At 40.3% G+C, this 24,561-nt stretch overlaps 1 protein-coding gene across 3 annotated transcripts in view; it reads right to left on the bottom strand.

The window, feature by feature from the left end:
• Positions 1–24,561, bottom strand: part of CERS5 (ceramide synthase 5) — a 34,717-nt gene that overhangs the window by 8,663 nt on the left and 1,493 nt on the right. For 2 of the 3 annotated variants that reach the window (XM_082666988.1, XM_082666989.1), the window contains exons 2-4: positions 1,999–2,104; positions 1,257–1,387; positions 574–631 (exon numbers count right to left, since the gene is read on the bottom strand). In XM_082666988.1, coding sequence (XP_082523114.1) covers positions 574–631; positions 1,257–1,387; positions 1,999–2,104 — 295 coding nt within the window. Of the gene's footprint in view, positions 1–573; positions 632–1,252; positions 1,388–1,998; positions 2,105–24,561 lie in introns of all 3 variants that reach the window. The other variant, XM_082666990.1, reaches the window with a different exon arrangement.

The raw sequence follows: 24,561 nt of genomic DNA on the forward strand, positions 1-24,561 counted from the left end.
GTCAATTATGAAGAGTATTAAAATCTCCAAATATGACTGTATATTTGTCTATTCTCTTCCTTTTCCCTTCTTTCTGCCTCTTTATGTTTCATGTATTTTGAAGCCTCAATTATTGCATTTAGAGGAAAATAGTGTGGTACAGTGAAAAAAAAAAACGGACTCATGAATCAAAAAGCCTGAAATTCTTCTTTGACTCTGACAATTAGCTGAAAAGCAGGAATAATACCTGTTTTACCCACTATAATGAGTTACTGACTTGATTTCTGTAATGTCTCCTCCTTGAAAGAACAGGACTTTTGTCAAGTGCTTTTGTAAACCATCACGTACTATGCTGATTTAATTAATTTTTTTATTATTAGCATTATTTATGGGAGAAACAGTAGAGTCATGAGGTTACTGATGTCAGGCCCCAGACAGAAGACAATCTATTTAGCTTATCACAAGAAAAAAAAAAAATCACAAGAAAAGAAGAAAAGGGAGTAAGGGACAAAATCTAAAGGTATTTAACTCTTATCTCCAGGAATGTAGGTATGATTAGAACCCAACAGAGAACCAGAGAAAGTTCAGACTCACCGACCAGAGAAATCTAACTCCATAGCAGAATATACATAAATAAAAAGTGAATCTCCACCTGGATGGGCAAGAAGTAGAAGTTAGATAAATATTTACTCAAAAGAAAGTCTGTGAAGTAAAGAAGTCAAGAGAGCAGATTTGGGGATAAGACAGTTACTGGTAAGAAATTAAGTTCCCATAATAGGGACAAATATTGTTACCGAAAAAACCAAAGAGATAAAAATCTTCCAGCCTCTGTTTAAAATAGATTTCCACAAGTGTATACTGTCTTTAGTAAACTTTTCTTCCATATTAGACTCCCTGATGATAGTGCCTATTATTTTTTTTTGCATGATAATGAGAAATACAGCACTCGGTGTCCAGAGGATAATCAGCAAAAATCCAGTGAAATGGATTATAGTAGGTATGCATATCTACCTATGTAAGTGCCAGTATAGGAATTCATTCCCAATTTATTTGGGAAAGGGGAAAAAAATGGAACTACATCTAGCTTAGGGGCAAGCATGTCCAAGAAACTAAGGGTGATCAGGCTTCCAGTTCTCTTCTTCCCAGCCTATAATAGAGTTAGCCCTCCACATCTATTGACTGTTATCCTAACAAGAGAAGTGATTTCCAAAAAGAAAACCTTAGTCCAGTCATACTCCACCCTTCTCCTCACTCCCCACCTCCTTCTGCACACCTACATGCTTTCACAGAATTTAGTGAGCGTTGGGGGCTTGTCCTGATTCCTCCGATGGCGAAACCAGCATTGGATTTTTCGGACATCCCAGTCCAGTTGCTTTGACAGGCCCTCCAGCCTTTTTTCATCAGGATACTGCAGATGTATGACCAGAGTCAGAACATCCCTTTTTCTTCAAACCTCTCATTAAATCCCTTTGACTAGTTGAGTGGCAAAGCGGCAATAACTATAGTGACTTAAGTAATGTTTTTCTTTCCAGGTTTCATCCCCAAAGTCAGTTTTAGTATGAAGTACTATTTTACACATCAAGGACCTTTACCATTCATCTATACACATCCTTGTTTGGTCTTCTCTCTCCAGCCCAAGCTAAGTAAAAAGAGATATTAAAACCCAACCGCAAAGGCTATCAGTACCATTTCCATTTGATTATGCAACTAGGTAATGACAAGAGCTGGAGCAGGGAAAAACAAAATCAAAATATGATGTGTGTCTGGGGGAGAAGGAGGGGTGGTGGTGACTACTAGGCCTAAAACTCAAATGTATGTAAACTTGACTTATTTAAGGGATCCTGGCCCAAAGGTATTTCCCTGAGTGGATAAAGTTTTCCTAATAGCTCTATGGACTTCCCAAATGTGAAAGATCATCCCATCCTATCCCTACCCTTGGAAATACTTGCTCTTTTATCCTCCCCTGCCCTATGGGATAAACCCCCACACGAATCTTCCTCTGTTTCTTTGCCCACTTACCTTGGTAACAGATATGAACACCTTTTCAAGGATGGCATTAGGTTGGGCCTGATAAGGACCACTGTCCTGGATGCCAACATGGAGTGCACAGGGTTTGGCAATAAACCTGTAATGGAGAAAACCCAAAAGCCAATTCTAAAAATGGTTTGCTAAGCATGAAGCAAAGATCCTGATTAGGGGACTGATAAGAGGAAAAAGGGGAAACACTTGGCTCGGAGCCAGGACTTTTTGATTTAGTCCTGGATTCTGCCATTGACTCACTTGAGAAGTGACCTGTTTAAGAAATATTGGAACATAAGCTCTCTTTCCATTTTTCCCTGGCTTCCCTTATCACATCTTGAGCTTTAGAGTCAGAGAGACCTAGATCAAATCACTAGTCTACCATTTACTGCCTGTATGAACTTGGGCAATTTATTTAATCTTGCTAAAGCTCAGTTTTTTCATCTATAAGATTAAGATTCTTGCTACTCAACATAAGGCCAACAGATAAACAGCATTACTGGTTTTTCCTAGAAGCTTTTTAGAAATACAGAATCTTGAACCCCATCTCAGACCAGCAAAATCAGAATCTGCACTAACAAGATTCCCAGGGGATTCATATTCCCATTAAAATGTTAGAAGCGGGTCTACTTTACATGAATCTTGCAGGTACAATGATATTACATATATGAAGACCGTGACACAAGGAAAGTGCTTAATAAATGGTAATTTTCCTTATATCAGATGATCAAGAAGATCTTAATTGGAGGGAAAGGTAGAACTGAGACTGAGCTCTTCCTAAACACAAATATCCTGGGTCATGGTCACCTTCCTGCCTAATCAAAAGACTATACGGAAATACTTTGAACTTTCAGAAGCTCTGAAGAAAGAAAACTGGGAAACTACGAAGAGTGGTAAGAAGGAAATTACCTATTAGTACTCAATTCTAGTCCCAGATCTACCACTAATAAGTCACAGAAACTTGGTCAAGTCACTTAATTCTTGGGTTTTGGTTTTGTCATCTAAAAGAAGGGGTTATATGAGATGATGTATAAGATTTTTTTTCTTGGGCTTCCCTGGCGCTGCAGTGGTTAAGAATCCGCCTGCCAACGCAGGGGACACGGGTTCGATCCCTGGTCTGGGGAGATCCCACATGCTGCGGAGCAACTAAGCCCATGCGCCGCAACTACTGAGCCTGAGCTCTAAAGCCCATGAGCCACAACTACTGAGCCCACGCACCACAACTACTGAAGCCCACGCGCCTAGAGCCCATGCTCCGCAACAAGAGAAGCCACCACAATGAGAAGCCTGCACACCGCAATAAAGAATAGTCCCCGCTCGCCACAACTAGAGAAAGCCCGCACGCAGCAACGAAGACCCAACGCAGCCAAAAAAAATAATAAATTAAATAAATAAATTTTAAAAATAAAAGATTTTTTTCTCTTTCTAAGATTCCATAGTGATATCATTGATTATAACTAACTTATAACTTTTACATCTTTGAAAATTGAGGAATTATTCCTTGGCTCTGCAAGAAAGATCTCTCTGTTCTACACAACCATAGATTTTTATGAGCCTCAGCTCTAGGAAAAGCTTTATGTAGTCACTTTCAGAATAAGTCAAAACCAGTTCTAGCTCTCTTAGCATCTTAGGGAGTCTCGTGATGAAATTATAACGGGGAGGTGTAAGATGGAATGCTCTTGACCTATTTTCTTGATCTGCATTCAAATCCAGAATTTATCTCTAAGGGAGGGACTGAAAACAAGAAACTTTGTTTATTGTCTTCCTCTATGAAAACTTCTTTTACCTTTATCACCAAAGTTCCTGAGCCATGGGGAAACATTGATTCAGATAAAGTAAGCCACATCCGCGACCCATTCTTTTCTCTCTTTTGCACCGGTGGTATAAAAGTTTTATTCAAATGCCAGTGCTAACAGATACTTTAATTTATACTTCCTGGTATATAATTCTGTGTACAAATATTTTAAAGCCCCATTCATGTTTAAACTCCTTGTGAACACAGAGAATACTGTTTTTGTATTTATCAAGGTTCTGTACTCAGTAGTTGCTCAGCAATTGACAAGGAACAGGTCTCGTGAATTCCACCCTTGTTCTGTTGGAGCTCAGTTTGGACGCAGCATTGATCACCATCCAGAACAGTAATTAAGGCAGCCATTCTTGGGACTTCCCTGGTAGTCCAGTGGTTAGGACTCCGCGCTTCCACTGCAGCGGGCGCAGGTTCGACCCCTGGTCCGGGAACTACAATCCCACATGCCGTGCTGTAGCACGGCCAGAAAAAAAAGAAAAAAAAAAGGTAGCCATTCTTTGCTGTTGAGTTGGTGCCTGTATCAGAGATAAAAGCACTGAATCCTCTCTCCCTGTCTCCTCCCACCTACATTAATTGAATGAAGAGGTAGATCCAAGAACAAAAAACTGCCTTTCCAATTCCTACTCTTACTCCCTGATTCAGGCCTCTTCCTCAATGCAGTCAGGTGATTAAAGGCCCTGGGGTTAGACAGATTTTACCAGCTAAGAGACTTTGTGAAAGCTACTCACCTACAGAATGAGGATAATAGTATCTGCTTCACAGGTTTATTTTAAAGATGAGATAACATAATGCATGCCTAACCCAGTACCTGACACTTTGTAAACATGCATTAAAAGGCAGCTATTATTATTTTCACTAGGAACAGATAGTTCAGTGTGGGTACTCCCTGACGGTACCTCCAGCAAAGTGAGAAGAGCAAGAAACCCTCTTTCACACAACAGGGATGGGGTTGTACCCTGATCACTTGGGTGAAGCCAAGATTGCTTTATTATCTAGACCTTGAAGCAGACTTAATATCCTAGAGTTGTCATAAGTTCACATCCTGCCCTCATTAGTTCAGAGTTCAATGAAAGACATAAAGCTATTGGCATCAAGTCAGTGACAGCTGTAAGACTCTAAGAAAATTTGTTTATTTGACAAATATTTATTGGGCACTGATTTTGTGCTATAGCATGAAGCACAAAACCAAATATAAGGGGCTTCCCTGGTGGCGCAGTGGTTGAGAGTCCACCTGCCGATGCAGGGGACACGGGTTCGTGCCCCGGTCCGGGAAGATCCCACACGCCGTGGAGCAGCTGGGCCCGTGAGCCATGGCTGCTGAGCCTGCGCGGCTCCGCAACGGGAGAGGCCACAACAGTGAGAGGCCCGCGTACCGCAAAAAAAAAAACAACCAAATATAAGGACTTACGATTGGAAAAGAATTTTTTTTAAGTATTTATTTATTTAATCATTTATTTGGCTGCACCAGGTCTTAGCTGCAGCACGAAGGATCTTCATTGTGGCATGTTTAGTTGCAGCACACGGGCTTCTTAGTTGCGGCATGCGAACTCGTAGTTGCCGCATGCCTGTGGGATCTAGTTCACTGACCGGGTTCGAACCCAGGCCCCCTGCATTGGGAGTGCAGATTCCTACCCACTTGACCACCAGGGAAGTCTAAAGAATTTTTTCTGTGATAAAAAAATTCATATCAGGGGACTTCCCTGGCAGCCCAGTGGTTAAGACTCCATGCTTCCACTGCAGGGGGCGCAGGTTGGAACCCTGGTTGGGGAACTAAGATCCCACATGCCATGCGGCACAACCAAAAAAAAAAAAAATTCAAATCAGAACTTTGAGAAAGTTCACACCTAGTCATATGTTCATTCTACATCATTCACCTGACATTTAGTATAACTTATAAAATAGGTTGGCCAAACTCCAAAGAGCCTAGCATTAGCATTCATCCTTTCTGTTAAATCAGCTCTCCTCAAAGCATGCCTGGAGACCTCTGAGACCCTTTTCAGGAGCTCTGCAAGGTCAAAATTATTCTCATAATTCTATAGTTTCATAATAATTCTTTTCTCTCTCATTCTCTCATGAGTGTACAGTGGAATTTTCCACAGCTTACATGACATATAGCAACAGATCGAATGCAGAACTGATATGAGACTACAGCTACCAGATATTAAAAAGGCTCACAAAAATGTAAAATAATGCTATCCTCACATTTTTTTTTGTTTTGGAAAAGTAATTTTTCATAAAACGTTAGTTATATTACCAATACAATCAATGTATTGTTATTTATAAGTGAATTAATAAATACAATTTAAAAATTTTTCTATGTTAATTTTGAAAACAGTACATATTGGTAGATATTATCCATATAAGCAAAAACTCTCTGGGGTCCTCGATAACTTTTAATAGTGTAAAAATTCCTGACATCATAGTTTGAAAACTGCTGTGCTGGACGACATCGTCAAACTTATCTTGTGATTTTCTGTCCTCTCCAGTATCAATGTTACCCAAGTTTTAAAATAATTTGTAAGACCAGACTACCCTTTGCCTGCATATCTGAATAAGTAGGCACCTAGTGGTCTATAATGGTAAACTACTCCTTTCCACTTGCCACTCCAGGAACGTAAGTCTAGTGACCCAACCTGATTGTACTGTATCTGTCCTACTCTAGAGAGACCATTTCATTCTGCCCCTTTCCTGTCCTCCAGATACATGGCAGCAGCTGACCTAAGCCTGGGTTAATTAAGATGAAATTACTCACTGCTTTGCTTTTTCATACCAGAGACAAGAGCTATATCAACAATTCTATCTTTGTGACCCACTGTAACATCATTGACGGATGTGAACTATACACAAATATATTCAAAAGTCTAGACCGAGCTTCTCAACTAGTGTGTCGTGGAAAGTAACACAGATGGATTATACTTATGTTGAGATACTGCTCTTAGCTCTCAGGGTGGTCCATGGGGTGGGTGGTAGCCAGACACCCTTGTCTGTAGCCTTTGGCCTCATATACCCCACTATGCATGCACATATTATTTTCTATGTGTGCAGCAACATGATTGGGTTGGGAAGCACTGGCTTAGATCAATTTCTGGAAAAACATAAAATGTCAAAATTGATATATAAAAAAGAAAAATAAGCATCAAAGAAACTGAAATAGAAAACAAGATGAAGAAGGGGAAAATACAATAAAAAGAGAAAGGTCTTATCCAGACTGATGAAGATGGTACATCATTAGGTGAAGAGTATTGAGTAACTAAATATTTTGAACCTGAATACTCCCTCCACCATCCTCCACATAGAGAGACAGACAGACACACACACACACACACACACAAACATGGAGAGAAGATAGCTGAGATATTTAGAAGCAAATGCAGAATCCCATAGAAAACATTCAGAAAGTCCATTCCCTTTACAATTGAATTTTTTTTTTTGGCCACGCCACTCGGCTTGCAGGATCTTAGCTCCCCAACCAGGGACTGAATCCGATCCCTCGGCACTGAAAGCGCAGAGTCGTAACCACTGGACTGCCAGGGAATTCCCTACAACTTAATTCTTAATAAACCAATCACATTAAAAAATGTAAGTGGGTTTCCCTGGTGGCGCAGTGGTTGAGAGTCCGCCTGCCGATGCAGGGGACACGGGTTCGTGCCCAGTAGGGAAGATCCCACATGCCGCGGAGCGGCTGGGCCCGTGAGCCATGGCCAGTGAGCCTGCGCGTCCTCCGCAACGGGAGTGGCCACAACAGTGAGAGGCCCGAGTACCGCAAACAAACAAACAAAAAATGTAAGTAACTTCTAAGAGTTGAAAGAGAAGGAGAAAGTAAAAAGGACACTCGGGGGCGGAGTCAAGATGGCAAACCAGGAGGATGCGGAATTCCGTCTCCTCACAACTAGGGCACCTACCAGGCACCAGAGGGGGACCACAGACACCTAAAGGGACGGGAGGAACCCCCAGTGACCCGGTAGTGTGTGGGGGGAGTGAAGGGGGAGGAGAAGTGGAGGCCGGACGGGACTGGTGCCCCTGAAGGGTGGCTGGGGGAGGGGAAAACGGGGAAATTGGGGGACCATTGGGAGGGCAGAGGATCAAAAGGGAATGTGGCTAGGTTTCCCCTGCCCACCTCCTGAGATCCCAGGCCTGATCCTCTGCCCACCTAGGCTCCCTCCAGCCCAGCGGGTCCTGAGGGAGTGAGAGGGAGGGAAGGGAGAGCAAAAGTAAAGTCCAGACCTCCAGCACCAGCACCCCAAGGGGTGGCTGGGGGAGGAGAGGAGTTCCTACACCCAGCGGGACCCACCCACGGTTAGGGGTCCAGCGGCGATGGGGGAGACCCTGGGGGAGACGGTGGGGGAGGGGCACGAAGGAACGGAGCCATTGCTCACCCTGTCCACTTAGGCACCAGGAAGCCTGTTGGGCTCCTGGGCCTAATCCTCTGCCCTCGGAGCCTCCCTCCTGCAGTGCAGAGCCCAAGCCCCGCCCCTACACCCCCACCCAGGGCCTCGACTCTACACTTGGAGACCCCCTCCAACGAGCTGGGCCTAAACCCCACCCACACACCCTCACTCAGCGCCCTACCTCCAAACTACGGAACTTCTCACTCCTGAGGCCCTACTTTGGACATGCTGCCTCTCCTCTTCCCCACAGGTCCTAAGCAGAGGCCACGCCCCATGCTTAAACATCACCCACCTAGGCCCCACCCCATGCTCAAACATCACCCCCCACCCGCCTAAGCCCCGCCCCACCATAAACACCGTCCCTGCCTAAGTGCCACCCCAGCCTAAACTCCGCCCCCATGGCCAAGGCTTTTTTTTTCTTTTCTTTTTTCCTCTTTTAGATTGGGGTTCTGTTTTACATCGTTGATTCACTGCTGTCGATTCTTTCATATTTTTATTTTTCCTAATAAATCTTTTATTTTTCTAATTTTATTTTATTCTTTATACTTTGTTATTGTTCTCTCCTTTTGGCTTGTCCCCCCCCCCACCCTTTTTTTTTTCTTTTTTCTGTTGTGGTTTTATTTTACCTTGTTGCAGTTGTTTCAATTATAGTTTTATTTTTCCTAATATAATTTTTATATTTCTAATTCTATTTTGTTTTTTCTCTTTCATATTGTGCTGCTCCTTTTTTTCTTTCTTCCAAACCGCTGGACTAACAGAGAACCTCAGACCCCAGGGAATATCAGTTGGAGTGAGGCCTCCCAGAGGTCCTCAACTCAGCACCAAGACCCATCTCTATCCAACTGCCTACAAATTCCAGTACTGGACGTCTCAGGCCAAACAACCAGTAAGACAGGAATACAGCACCACCATCAAAAAAAAAAAACGACAAAAAAAATGTTACAGACGAAGGAGCAAGGTAAAAACCTACAAGACCAAATAAATGAAGATGAAATGGGCAACCTACCTGAAAAAGAATTCAGAGTAATGATAGTAAAGATGATCCAAAATCTTGGAAACAGAATGGAGAAAATATAAGAAACATTCAACAAGGATCTAGAAGAATTAAAGAGCTAACAAACAATGGTGAACAACACAATAAATGAATTAAAAATACTCTAGAAGGAATCAATAACCGAAAAACTGAGGCAGAAGAATGGATAAGTGAGCTGGAAGATAAAATGGTGGAAATAACTGCCAGGGAGCAGAATAAAGAAAAAAGAATAAAAAGAATTGAGGACGGTCTCAGAGACCTCTGGGACAACATTACACACAACAACATTCGAATTATAGGGATCCCAGAAGAAGAAGAGAAAAAGAAAGGATCGGAGAAAATATTTTAAGAGATTATAGTCGAAAGCTTCCCTAACATGGAAAGGAAATAGTCAACCAAGTCCAGGAAGCACAGAGAATACCATACAGGTTAAATCCAAAGAGAAACATGCAGAGAAACATACTAATCAAACTATCAAAAATTAAATACAAAGAAAAAATATTAAAAGCAGCAAGGGAAAAGCAACAAATAACATACAAGGGAATCCCCATAAGGTTAACAGCTGATCTTTCAGCAGAAACTCTGCAAGCCAGAAGGGAGTGGCAGGACATATTTAAAGTGATGAAAGGGAAAAACCTACAACCAGGATTACTCTACCCAGCAAGGATCTCATTCAGATTCGATGGAGAAATTTAAACCTTTACAGATAAGCAAAAGTTAAGAGAATTCAGCACCACCAAACCAGCTTTACAGCAAATGCTAAAGAAACTTCTCTAGGCAGGAAACACAAGAGGAGGAAAAGACCTACAAAAACAAACCCAAAACAATTAAGAAAATGTAATAGGAACATACATATCAATAATTACCTTAAATGTAAATGGATTAAATGCTCCAACCAAGACACAGACTGACTGAATGGATACAAAAACAAGACCCATATATATGGTGTCTACAAGAGAACCACTTCAGACCTAGGGACACATACAGACTGAAAGTGAGGGGATGGAAAAAGATATTCCATGCAAATGGAAATCAAAAGAAAGCTGGAGTAGCAATTCTCATATCACACAAAATAGACTTTAAAATAAAGAATGTTATAAGAGACAAGGAAGAACACTACATAATGATCAAGGGATCAATCCAAGAAGAAGATATAACAATTGTAAATATTTATGCACCCAACCTAGGAGCACCTCAATGCATAAGGCAAATGCAAACAGCCATAAAAGGGGAAATCAACAGTAACACACCATAGTAGGGGAATTTAACACCCCACTTTCACCAATAGACAGATCATCCAAAATGAAAATAAATAAGGAAACACAAGCTTTAAATGACACATTAAATAAGATGGACTTAATTGATATTTATAGGACATTCCATCCAAAAACAACAGAATACACTTTCTTCTCAAGTGCTGATGGAACATTGTCCAGGATAGACCATACCCTGGGTCACAAATCAAGCCTTGGTAAATTCAAGAAAATTGAAATCGTATCAAGTATCTTTTCCGACCACAGTGCTATGAGACTATATAACAATTACAGGAAAAAAACTGTAAAAAATACAAACACACGGAGGCTAAACAATACGCTACTAAATAACCAAAAGATCACTGAAGAAATCAAAGAGGAAATCTAAAAATACCGAGACACAAATGACAATGAAAGCACAACGATCCAAAACCTATGGGATGCAGCAAAAGCATATCTAAGAGGTAAGTTTATAGCAATACAATCCTACCTCAAGAAACAAGAAAAACCTCAAATAAACAACCTAACCTCACACCTAAATCAATTAGAGAAAGAAGAACTAAAAAACACAAAGTAAACAGAAGGAAAGAAATCATAAAGATCAGATCAGAAATAAATGAAAAAGAAATGAAGGAAACAATAGCAAAGATCAGTAAAACTAAAAGCTGGTTCTTTGAGAAGATAAACAAAATTGATAAACCATTAGCCAGACTCATCAAGTAAAAAAGGGAGAACACTCGAATCAACAGAATTAGAAATGAAAAAGAAGTAACAACTGACAGTGCAGAAATACAAAGGATCAGGAGAGATTACTACAAGCAACTATATGCCAATAAAATGGACAACCTGGAAGAAATGGACAAATTCTTAGAAAAGCACAGCCTTCCAAGACTGAACCAGGAAGAAATAGAAAATATAAACAGACCAATCACAAGCACTGAAATTGAGACTGTGATTAAAAATCTTCCAACAAGTGAAAGCCCAGGACCAGATGGATTCACAGGTAAATTCTATCAAACATTTAGAGAAGAGCTAACACCTATCCTTCTCAAACTCTTCCAAAATAGAGCAGAGGGAGGAATGCTCCCTAACTCATTCTATGAGGCCACCATCACCCTGACACCAAAACCAGACAAAGATGTCACAAAAAAAGAAAACTACTACAGGCCAGTATCACTGATGAACATAGATGCAAAAATCCTCAACAAAATACTAGCAAACAGAATCCAACACACATTAAAAGGATCATACACCATGATCAAGTGGGCTTTATCCCAGGAATGCCAAGGATTCTTCAATATATGCAAATCAATCAATGTGATACACCATATTAACAAACTGAAGGATAAAAACCATATGATCATCTCAATAGACGCAGAAAAAGCTTCTGACAAAATTCAACACCCACTTATGATAAAAACTCTCCAGAAAGTGGGCATAGAGGGAACCTACCTCAACATAATAAAGGCCATATATTGACAAACCCACAGCCAACACTGTTCTCAATGGTGAAAAACTGAAACCATTTCCTCTAAGATCAGGAACAAGACAAGCTTGCCCACTCTCACCACTTTTATTCAACATAGTTTTGGAAGTTTTAGCCACAGCAATCAGAGAAGAAAAGGAAATAAAAGGAATCCAAATTGGAAAAGAAGTAAAACTGTCACTGTTTGCAGATGACATGATACTATACATAGAGAATCCTAAAGATGCTACCAGAAAACTACTAGAGCTAATCAATGAATTTGGTAGAGTAGCAGGATATAAAATTAATGCACAGAAATCTCTGGCATTCCTATACACTAATGATGAAAAATCTGAAAGACAAATTAAAGAAACACTCCCATTTACCACTGCAACAAAAAGAATAAAATACAGAGAATAAACCTACCTAGGAGACAAAAGACCCATATGCAGAAAACTATAAGACACTGATGAAAGAAATTAAAGATGATACAAACAGGTGGAGAGATATACCATGTTCTTGGATTGGAAGAATCAACATTGTGAAAATGCCTATGCTACCCAAAGCAATCTACAGATTCAGTGCAATCCCTATCAAAATACCAATGGCATTTTTCACAGAACTAGAACAAAAAAATTCACAATTTGTATGGAAACACAAAAGACCCTGAATAGCCAAAGCAATATTGAGAAAGGAAAACAAAGCTGGAGGAATCAGGCTCCCTGACTTCAGACTACACTACAAAGCTACAGTAATCAAGACAGTATGGTACTGGCACAAAAACAGAAATATGAATCAATTGAACAGGATAGAAAGCCCAGAGATGAACCCATGCACATATGGTCACCTTATCTTTGATAAAGGAGGCAAGAGAATATAACGGAGAAAAGCCAGCCTCTTCAATAAGTGGTCTGGGAAAACTAGACAGCTACATGTAAAAGAATGAAATTAGAACACTCCCTAACACCACATACAAAAATAAACTCAAAATGGATTAATGACCTAAATGTAAGGTCAGATACTATCAAACTCTTAGAGGAAAACATAGGCAGAACACTCTATGACATAAATCACAGCAAGATCCTTTTTGACCCACCTCCTAGAGAAATGGAAATAAAAACAAAAATAAACAAATGGGACCTAATGAAACTTAAAAGCTTTTGCACAGCAAAGAAAACCATAAAAAAGACGAAAAGACAACCCTCAGGATGGGAGAAAATATTTGCAAATGAAGCAACTGACAAAGGATTAATTTCCAAAATATACAAGCAGCTCATGCAGCTCAATATCAAAAAAACAAACAACCCAATCCAAAAATGGGCAGAAGACCTAAATAGATATTTCTCTAAAGAACAAACAACCCAATCCAAAAATGGACTGAAGACCTAAATAGACATTTCTCCAAAGAAGATATACAGATTGGCAACAAACACATGAAAAGATGCTCAACATCACTAATCATTAGAGAAATGCAAATCAAAACTACAGTGAGGGGGTTTTCCCTGGTGGCGCAGTGGTTGAGAGTCCGCTTGCCGATTCAGGGGACACGGGTTTGTGCCCTGGTCCGGGAAGATCCCACATGCCGCGGAGCGGCTGGGCCCGTGAGCCATAGCCGCTGAGCCTGCACGTCCAGAGCCTGTGCTCTGCAACGGGAGGCCACAAAAGTGAGAGGCCCGCGTACCGCAAAAAAAAAAAAAAGAACTACAGTGAGGTATCACCTCACACCAGTCAGAATGGCCATCATCAAAAAATCTACAAACAGGGCTTCCCTGGTGGCGCGGTGGTTGGGAGTCCGCCTGCCGATGCAGGGGACACGGGTTCGTGCCCCAGTCCGGGAGGATCCCACATGCTGCGGAGTGGCTAGGCCCGTGAGCCATGGCCGCTAGGCCTGCGCGTCCGGAGCCTGTGCTCTGCAACAGGAAAGGCCACGGCAGTGAGAGGCCCGCGTACCGCAAAAAAAAAAAAAGTCTACAAACAATAAGTGCTGGAGAGGGTGTGGAGAAAAGGTTAACCCTCTTGCACTGTTGGTGGGAATGTAAATTGATATAGCCACTATGGGGCCACTATGGAGAACAGTGTGGAGGTTCCTTAAACTACTAAAAGTAGAACTACCATATGACCCAGCAATGGGTCATACACCCTGAGAAAACCATAATTCAAAAAGAGTCATGTACCACAATGTTCACTGCAGCACTATTTACAATAGCCAGGACCTGGAAGTAACCTAAGTGTCCATCAACAGATGAATGGACAAAGAAGATGGGGCATATATATACAATGGAATATTACTCAGCCATAAAAAGAGACGAAACTGAGTTATTTGTAGTGAGGTGGATGGACCTAGAGTCTGTCATACAGAATGAAGTAAGTCAGAAAGAGAAAAACAAATACCGTATGCTAACACATATATATGGAATGTAAAATAATAATAATGGTTCTGATGAACCTATGGGCAGGACAGGAATAAAGACATGGACATAGGGAATGGACTTGAGGACACGGAGAGGGGGAAGCTTAAGTTGGGACGAAGTGAGAGTAGCACTGACATATATACACTACCAAATGTAAAATAGATAGCTAGTGGGAAGTAGCTGCATAGCACAGGGAGATCAGCTCGGTGCTTTGCGACCACCTAGAATGGTGGGATAAGGAGGGTGGGAGGGAGATGCAAGAGGGAGGGGATATAGGGATATACGTATGTATATAGCTGATTCACTTCGTTATACGGCAGAAAATAACACAACACTGTAAAGCTGTTATACTCCAATAAAGACGTTAAAAAATAAATAAGGTTTTAAAAGTTAAAAAAAAAAGGACACTCAGGCTGAGGGAACAGCATGTACTAAATCAAAGAGATAAGAAAGCGCTTAGAGAAGTATGCAATGTACAAATCGGGAATGGAGCTGGTGATAATGACAGGGGAAAAAACTATACAAGTAGTTAGGGGCCAGGTCACAGGTACCTTGCATGTTATGCTAAGCTTGAACTTTATCCTGTAGTTAATGGAGAGTCACTGAAAGGCTTTAGGCTATTGTAAAAAAAATCCATGCTATAAGTACCAAAGCACTGAACTAAGGCTATAGAAATGGAAAGGCAAGGTTAGATTCAATTGATGGTGAGAAAGTGAAACTGATAGAACTTGGTGACTGGATAGATGTAGGAGGCAAAAGAAAAGGAAAAATCAAGGGTGCCTTCTATGTTTCCGGATTGGGAAACTAAGTTGATTATGGAGCCTCAACCAAGTAGAGAATAAGATAAGAAAAGCAAATTTGGGAGTGAAAGATGAGTTGTGTGTATGCTGAATTTGAAGTACCCATGTAACATTGAAATGCAACAGTCTAGTAGGCAAATAAGCTTGGAAAAAGGGCTTAAGATACATACACACAGGCACACACACAAAGATATGAGAAAGAAAAAAGAGGAAAAAAGAGAGTGAGAGGATGAGAATACAGGTGGTAGCTAAAATTGTGAGGGTAGATGTGACTACATAAGAAAGGAATCTAAACTAAAAAGAGAACCAAGGTCAGAATACTGGGAAACACCAACATAAAAGGTGAATTTAGGGGACAGGAATGTCAGAGGTGGAGTTGTATCAAATGAGGTAGAGATTAGGTAAGACAGGGATTTCAGTATCCAATGGATTTGGCAATTTGAAGACTGGTGGTAACCCTCACCAAAGAAATTCCAATAAAATGGAGACTCAAAGATAGTAATGAGTTATAGCAGCGAAAGATATAAAGAGGAGGAAGAAAGAAGTGGAAATAGCTAAGACTCTCAAGAATCTCCGCTGAGAAGGGAATGCCTTCACTTCCTGCATCAGAACCACTTTATCTAAAACTAATATCCCTGTGCTTTATATCCATTCTCTTCCTGATTAGAAATTTCATTCTATTTATTCCTATTTTTTTCTATTACCTTTGGCTTCATTCTCTACTTGTTTCTTCTCATCAGACGTTGAACATGCTCAAGTTTTCCCACCTTAAAACAGCGCTTCCTGTCCCTCACACCCTCTGGCTCTCACCCACCTCATAACTAAAGTTCTTGAAAAAGTTCTCTTCTCATGACTTCTCTTCTAACTCCCACTCATTCCTCAACCTTCCTCTCTCTCTCATCTGGCTTCTGTCCCTACACTTCACTGAAGCTGCTCTTTGCCAAAGTCGTCAATGATCTCCTTATTGTGAAATCAAATGGATGCTGTTCAGGCCTGCATCTTACCTGACCACTTAGTGCCATTTGACATTATTGAGCATGTTCTCCCCCTTGAAATGCTCTTTCCTGTTAGCTTCCTTTCTGTCACACTCTTCCTAGTTCTCTCCATCTATCTTTCTGGCAGTAGAACTAGACTTCTTGGTGTGCACTGCTAGTTGGGTCACCTTGGACAAGTTACTTAACTTTCTCCTTGCTTCAGTTTTCTCATCTGTAAAATGAGGATAACCACAGTATCTACCTACTTCATAAAGTTACTGTGAAGATTCAATGTTTAGTACTTAGAACAGTGCCTGGGATAAAGTATGTACTTATTAAATGCTAACTACTGATATTATCAAATACTCTATGGCTGTCATACCTCTTATTTTCTTTGGGGTTTCTTTTTCCTCTGCCTTTTCCTAAAACACAGTGTTTCCTCACGGTTCTATGCAGATTCTTACCTTACTTTACACTCTCAGCCCTGGGTGATCTCATTCAATAACGGCAGAGGGTCTGTATGGTCCACAGACCCCAGAGCATCCCTGAGATACTCTCTGGGGGCTCATAAAGTCAAAACTATTTTCGTAATGATATTAAGACATTTGCCTTTGTTATGGTGTTGATATTTACAATGATGATGCAAAAAAAGCAATGGTGGGTAAACTTATGGAAGCTGAGCACAAATCAGGGCAGCGGCACCAAACTGCAGTAGTAGTTATTGTATTCTTTCTTGCTATAGCCTCTTACTTAACAACAACAACAAAGCCAGTTTCACTAAAGAATGTTCTTGATGAAGCAATACAAATGATTAATTTTATTAAATGCCAACCCTTGAGTACATTTCTAAAAAGTATTCTGTGATAAAATGGGCAGTACACATAAAGTACTTTTATTGCATACCAAAGGATACGGTGGTCTCAAAGAAATGCACTTGTTTGACTGATTGAGTTGTATGCTAAACTAAAATCACTTTTTACAAAGAACACCATTTTTACCCCAAAGAATGACTGACAGACAAACTATGGTTATTCAGGAACTGGGTATTTCAGAGACATTTTCTTAAAAATGAATGAAATAAGCCTGTCACTTCAAAAAACAATCTTGCCATTGATAAAATTCAAGCTTTCAAGTGAAAATTAGAAGTTTAGAGACCATATATCTGCCTTTAAGCTTGACAACGTCCCAATACTTCAAGGTTTTTCTGATGAGATTGTTACAGTGAGATTACTATGATTTTTTAATACTGTATAATGAAATGTATTGACATTTAGGATATCTGTATAACTTAGTGAACCAGTATTTTTCAAGTGACCAATACATGATGTCCATTCAAAGTGTAAGACACCAGTGGATTTTAACATGAATGGAAAGCTCATTGATATGGTTTCAGATTCTAACCAACCTTTAAGAAACTACTCCTTGTGTTTTGGTGTAGTAGCAAAGATAAAATACTTCCCCCTTCCAATAACATATCTGTGTAAAGCCATCTTTTATTTATATACTTCAACCAAAACAACATATCAGAAGGGATTGAATGTAGAAGGCTGCGAGGAGAATCCAGCTATCTTCTACTAAGATATTAAAGAGATATGCAAAAATATAAAATCAATGTTTTTCTCTAAATATTTTTTTGTTTAGAAAATTATCTTTCAAAAATATGTTATTTATGTTAACATGTAATAGGCTTTTTTTTTTTTTTTAATTTATTTTCGGCTACTTGGGTCTTTGTTGCTGCGCACGGGCTTTCTCCAGTTGCAGCGAGTGGCGGCTACTCTTCCTTGCGATGCGCGGGCTTCTCATTGCGGTGGTTTTTCTTGTTGCGGAGCACCGGCTCTAGGCACGTGGGCTTCAGTAGTTGTGGCGCACGGGCTTAGTTGCTCCGCAGCATGTGGGATCTTCCTGGACCAGGGATCAAACCCGTGTCTCCTGCATTGGCAGGCAGATTCTTAACCACTGCGCCACCAAGGAAGTCCTATTTTTGTTATTTTTAATGAAATAATAAATATATTTCTTAAATGTCTCGATTTCAATTTCAAATATGAAAAAATTGAGAGGTATATGTAACCTACATCTACGAAAACTCCTTGGGATCCTCAATAATTTTTAAGAGTAAAAAAAAGAAAAATGCTGAGAACAAAAGATTTAAGAATTACTAAGTTATACTATTTATTCACTTATGTGCTGTTGATTCCCAACCATATATTATTTTGTATATTCCCTATACATATGCATGCACATCAGTGTGTTTTTTCTGAGTAAATTCTTAAGAGGACAGAATTTGCTATGTACAAGCAAATGTGTTATACATATTTGTTGTACACATATGTGCCTGTTGTGTACGAGGTACTACACTTCTCAAGGACACCTATACCACCAAATCCAACATTTCTTGCATGGTCGGTGTGCAAGTAATCTTTGCAGGTTTTTTTAAGGACTATTTTTTTTTAATTGGCCAATTTGCTCTTAAAACAAAGCAGAAACAAACTAAAAAGAAGAGAACCTTTATGCTATCCTAAGCCATGACAAGGCATACACTGTGGATTTATACCAGACTATTCTTCACTCCTTCTCCCATTTCCATCAAAGTTATCTTCACTTAGACCTATAAGAGGGCCTTAAAGAATTAAGATGACTAATAACTGTGCAATCTGATGAACCTACTTGGTACTGTGATGAGAAAGAAGGATCAGCATTCTGCTTACACCTTACCTTATTATGAGAGAAGTAAGTCGTGAGATAATAAGAATTACTTAGAGTATATAAGTATATTAAAATGCTTCACAGACACAGTAATTATACTACTTAATGCATTTGCTTAAAGTAGGAACATAAATGCATGCATGTTGAATAAGAGGTGGATTAGAGAAAAAGGTTAACAAAAAGCTCTTTCTTAAGAAGTTTTTACCATCCTTCATAATTCAAGAAACAAGTGTTTGTTAGTGGGACATTAAGCCTGTATTTCAGTTAATAACTGTTAAAAAGAACCGAATCCACCTCTTCCAAATTCCCATGACTTAACCTTGTGCATGCATTCATTACACTCTATTTTAACCACTGGTTTTCTTGCTCTCTTCCTGCAGGTAGACACCATGACTTACTTTTTTACCCTTGGCACTCAGTTTGATATCTGGCATATACTAAGCTCCCAATAAATAATTGTTGAAAAATGAACAGATGAACAAATGGGTAAAAACTTAATTCTCAACTAAAAGGTAAAGCGTTTCAAGGAAATGTGGCCACCTGTCCTCCTGGGTCATCAGATAACCTACCAGCTACATGAAGGAGGTCAATGATTTCCGGAGAAATCAGTAGAAATTCAAGTTAACTAACTTCAGTCTATAACTGGAGATTTCCCCAAGAAGTATTAAAACACAACCACAACAATCTGATTTAGTTTGAGACCCTTTGTGCCTATAATTGAGACTTCTTACAAATGCTGACACTACCCCAGAACTAAGGACTACAAGATATATACCCTTTTTAAGAAACTCCATAGTTTTGAGAAGAATACAATAGTTTGATTATTCTCATTGCCTTATCAGGGCTGTGTAGCACCTCATGTACAATGAACTACTTGACAAACTTGTTTACACATCATTAACTACTCGACTGAGGAAATATATGCAGAAGAAAAAAACTCCAGAGCAATACTTGGCTAGAGGGCACTGTTAATCGACAGTTACTCAAAATAGACTATAACTAGTCATTTAAATCATTCAGAAAATGATTTACATTTTAAAAATCCCATTATTACTATAATTTTTTAGAAAGCCCCACTGTTTAAAACCTGGTCCAATATACTCAGAACTAATCACCTTCTGGTGCTTAAAAACAAGATCAGGGACTTCACTGGTGGTCCAGTGGTAAAGAATCCGCCTTCCAATGCAGGGAACGCGGGTTCGATCCTGGTCGGGGAACTAAGATCCCACATGCTACGGGGCAACTAAGCCAGCGCGCCACAACTACTGAGCCTGCGTGCTTCAACTAGAGAGCCGGCATGCCACAAACTGCAGAGCCCATGTGCTCTGGAGCCTGCGCACCACAACGAGAGAGAGAAAACCCACACACTACAACTAGAGAGAAGCCCGTGCACCGCAATGAAAGATCCCGCAGGCCGCAACTAAGACTGATGCAGCCAAAAATAAATAAATAAATAAATATTTTTAAAAAACACAAATAAAAAATAAATCAAATGTGAATCTACGGGCTTCCCTGGTGGCGCAGTGGTTGAGAGTCTGCCTGCTAATGCAGGGGACACGGGTTCGAGCCCTGGTCTGGGAGGATCCCACATGCCGCGGAGCAACTAGGCCCATGAGCCACAACTACTGAGCCTGCGCATCTGGAGCCTGTGCTCCACAACAAAAGAGGCCGCAATAGTGAGAGGCCCACGCACCGCGATGAAGAGTGGCCCCCGCTTGCCACAACTAGAGAAAGCCCTCGCACAGAAAGGAAGATACAACACAGCAAAAATAAATAAATAGTTAAAAAAAAAATGTGAATCTACATTAAAATTCTCTTCTTGGTTATTAATACTTATTTGAATCACTATCATCAGCACTGCTCAATAGAAATAATGTGAGCCACATATGTAATTTTAAATTTTCTGATAGGCACTTTAAAAAAAGTAAAAAAGAAACAGGTGAAATTAATTTTGATAATATACTTTGTTTAACCCGATATATCCAAAATATTATCATGTCAATATGTAATCAATGTTAAAAATTGAGATAGTTTACATTTTTTTCCCCTGCATTAAGTCTTGAAAATCGGGTGTGTATTTTACACTTAGAACACATCTCAGTGCTGACCAGTCACAGTTGAAATCCCCAAAAGCTAGTAGCTACTGTGCTAGCTAGTGGCTCCTATACTGGAAACCACAGTACTAGATAATTCAGAGAGAATTCTTCATATCTAGGAAAACTGCCTTTGCATCTAGGAAAATGAGTTTCAGATTTTTTTTTTAGTTAGAAGTGACTATGGTTAACTCCTTTTGCAGCAACACCTCAATTAACTTCCCCAAAGATAAAGTAGGAGTGGATTCAACCACAAAGAGCCCAAAACTCAGTGAATTCTTTAGAAAGCAGCTTTATCTGCCTAAAACTACCTCTGGTGAGGAAGCCAAAACAGGTACATCTCCCCCTCCCCACTCTATAAGGAAGGTACAGAGTTCACTTGATGCCTCCTCTTCTCCCCATTAATTTCTTCTTTACCCAGCTAGGAGACCCTAGTTTTCTGAATCAGGAAGGGGCTAAAGCAAAAATATCTGACATGTTTCTTTTCTGTGACAAATATATTGTCTCCAGGGGTAAGCCAGGAACCTGACCTCAGTCACAACAGTATTCAGGGTTGTCTGCAGAGCATCAACACCCACTGCACAGAAAGGGCTAGGGAAATTTTTCCAGGAGAGAGGAGGGACACATAAGGCTTCTGATCATCTGGAGCTTATTAAGAGGTGGGTTCTTAGATAAGGGCAGAGCCATGTGACCATCTTTTTCAATCTCACTCTGCTGGATCTGCAAACCTGACTTAATTCTGTGATTTACAATTCAGTAAGGCCCAACAGAATACCTTTAGGGATGTAGTGGAATGGGCAATCTCCCTTACAACCTAGTCAGCAGCTATGTCCATTCCTCCCAACACCTCTCTCCAGTCTGGAGGACCTATTAATACTGGGTCACAATGTTGTGACATGACATGGACCTAGAAGGAAGGCAGCAGGTCTGTCAGGAAGAGGAAAAAGGTTCTTCTTCCTCCACTTGGCAGAAGTGGGGAAGAACAGGAAATAAAAAAAAAAAAAGGCAGCAAGCAGCAGAGTTAGCAAGGTTTACAAGAGGAAGATGAAATGAGTGGTTAAGAAATGTGCACAAAAAAGTGAGTCACTGCTCTTGTTTCTAGTTATAAGATAGGCCAGTAAGTGAGTCTGTTAGTCCCCTGTGCCAGAGAATGGTATTGAGAAAGTTCCTTAGACATGCCAGTGAGGTTGCCTTGGCAGTAACAGGAGAGAAGAGGGGACTGGAATAATGAATGAGCAGTAAGGAGAGCTCTAATCTATCTCCTGTATAATTCACCAAACAATTTTCTCCTGGCAACATAAAGCTCCTATTGCAATACCATATTCAAAATAAATGAGCCTATGTAGCTCTGATGATATCAATATTAAGTCTCAAGCTTATACTTGATCCCAAGGAATAAGTGCTCAGGGACTAGATATTAAATTTCAAACAATTTTATCTTTAAGATCCAATTTAAGTAAGACACGGCACACCTAGCTTGGACTATTCATTCTCTCAGGTCTCAATCATCAATGTAATATTAAAAGAAGTTTTAAAGAACAGGTGGAAGAGTTTCTTATCTCTCTTTTGATAGGGTATAGGGTAGCATGAGTGTGTGCATGGGGGGTGGGGAAAAAGAAACTGCAGAAAGGTGCACAACATGCAAATATTGTGTGGTGAAATTTAACAGAAACAAAGGAATTATAGTTTTGTCTCTCTCAGTCTAGCCAAACATCTATTTCATGTTGAAGATCTAGATTCCAGTTACTCCTCTGGGCATCTGAGTAGATGAGGGTGGACCCTTCTCAAACATTCAATCAGAATTTACTGACCACATGCCACATCGAAGGTATTTTGCAAGGTGCAGGCCACCAGAATGCAACCACTTAGCAGAGGCCCACAAAGGAAAAGCCTCTATTCTTGGGTAGGTAATAATCTCCTATCTGCAGTTCTTTAGCGAAATAGCTAGATACATTAATATATGGTCAGGTGGCTTTTCAAATCGTCCCTATCAGATGAGGCTACAGCTCTCCAGGGAATGTGGGAACTTAAAGAATAAAATGGGGACTTCCCTCGTGGCACAGTGGTTAAGAATCCGCCTGCCGATGCAGGGGACACGGGTTTGAGCCCCGGCCCAGGAAGCTCCCACATGCCGCGGAGCAACTAAGCCCATGCACCGCAACTACTGAGCCTGCACTCTAGAGCCCTCGAGTCACAATTACTGAGCCCACGTGCCACAACTACCGAAGCCCGCACGCCTAGAGCCCGTGCTCCGCAACGAGAAGCCACCGCATTGAGAAGTCCGTGCACCCCAACCAAGAGTAGCCCCCGCTCGCCGCAACTAGAGGAAGCCTGCACGCAACAAGGAAGACCGAACGCAGCCATAAATAAATAAAAATATAAAATATTAATAATAAAATAAACAAATGCTTGGTGTGGTTGATAAGAAAGAGAAAGTAAGGATAAACTGTAAACTCTATATTTTTTCTTTAGGATATTCTTAAAACAACACAGAGATAATTTATCAAAGGGTATAGTGTAAGACATTAATATATGCAGAACAATTTGAAGCAAAAAATGCAAATTTCAGGTCAAACACATTATATTAAATAACCAAGAATAAGATGTACATGGATTTCTTCTCCAAATCCTAGAATAGTAGCAACGGCAGGTTAAATCTTAACTCTTGAAAGGGGGTTTTAAGGAATATGAAAAGTGGCCACACCATACAGTGGAAAGAGAATGGGGCTGGGGAAAACACTCTGGATCTTGGTTCTACCTCCTCCCCCAGGTGAGTGTGCAGCCTCTGAAAAGCTGCAAAATGTTTCTAAGCCTTAGTTTACTATTTATATAAATGGAGGTTGGAGTTCTAGCTCTTACAGTTCATGATTATTATATGAATCACTTTTTAGAAACTAAGTAGTTAGGATTTGAGAAAAGAGAAAATGTAGGAAAGAGAATAAATGAACCAATATTTCTGATATCCTTTTCTATACTCTAAAAGTGACTTCTATTACCTTTATGGAAGTCCAGCACAGTAAGAGAAGAACTGGTAATCCAGCTGTAATTTCTATTGCTAACTAAAGTCGTAGGTCTTAAAGAGAAACAAAGTAGCAAGACTGCTTCTAGGCTTAAACTTTCCTAAGGTCAAACATGACATGAACAAGGTACATGTCCTTACTAGCCAAGGAATACCATGCTAGAATGCTTTCACATCAGTATTCCCATCCATCCCTTCTCCCCTGACACTGGAGCACCACAGAAACATTCAGATAGAATTCCCACAGGTAAAAAGGATCCTTTCCAGTGGCTGTGCCAGGGGATATGTCCGTCTTCACAGTCACCTGGGAGTACTCCTGGGAAATATGAAGATATATGCAAGCTTATATAAAATGAGTGTTTAGAAGCAACAAGCTAGTTCCTCTTACCACTAACTTGGGGAAATTTCCATATTAGTATATATTTATATGAAAAGCAGAGAATCTTTTCCTAAGACAATGAACTTTTTTTTTCTCTCCTGAATTGTGTATTTTCCTTTTCAGTCATTATACTGTCTTTCTCTATGTTTTTTTTGCTCTCATATACAGATGCGAAGGTGGAGAGTACCTGGACCTAGGTTACTCCTAAGAGGGACAAGCGGTTTGTGCCTCCACCCCA

This window comes from Grampus griseus (genome assembly GCF_964374135.1).
Source record: "Grampus griseus genome assembly, chromosome: 11".
Taxonomy (NCBI): Eukaryota; Metazoa; Chordata; class Mammalia; order Artiodactyla; family Delphinidae; genus Grampus; species Grampus griseus.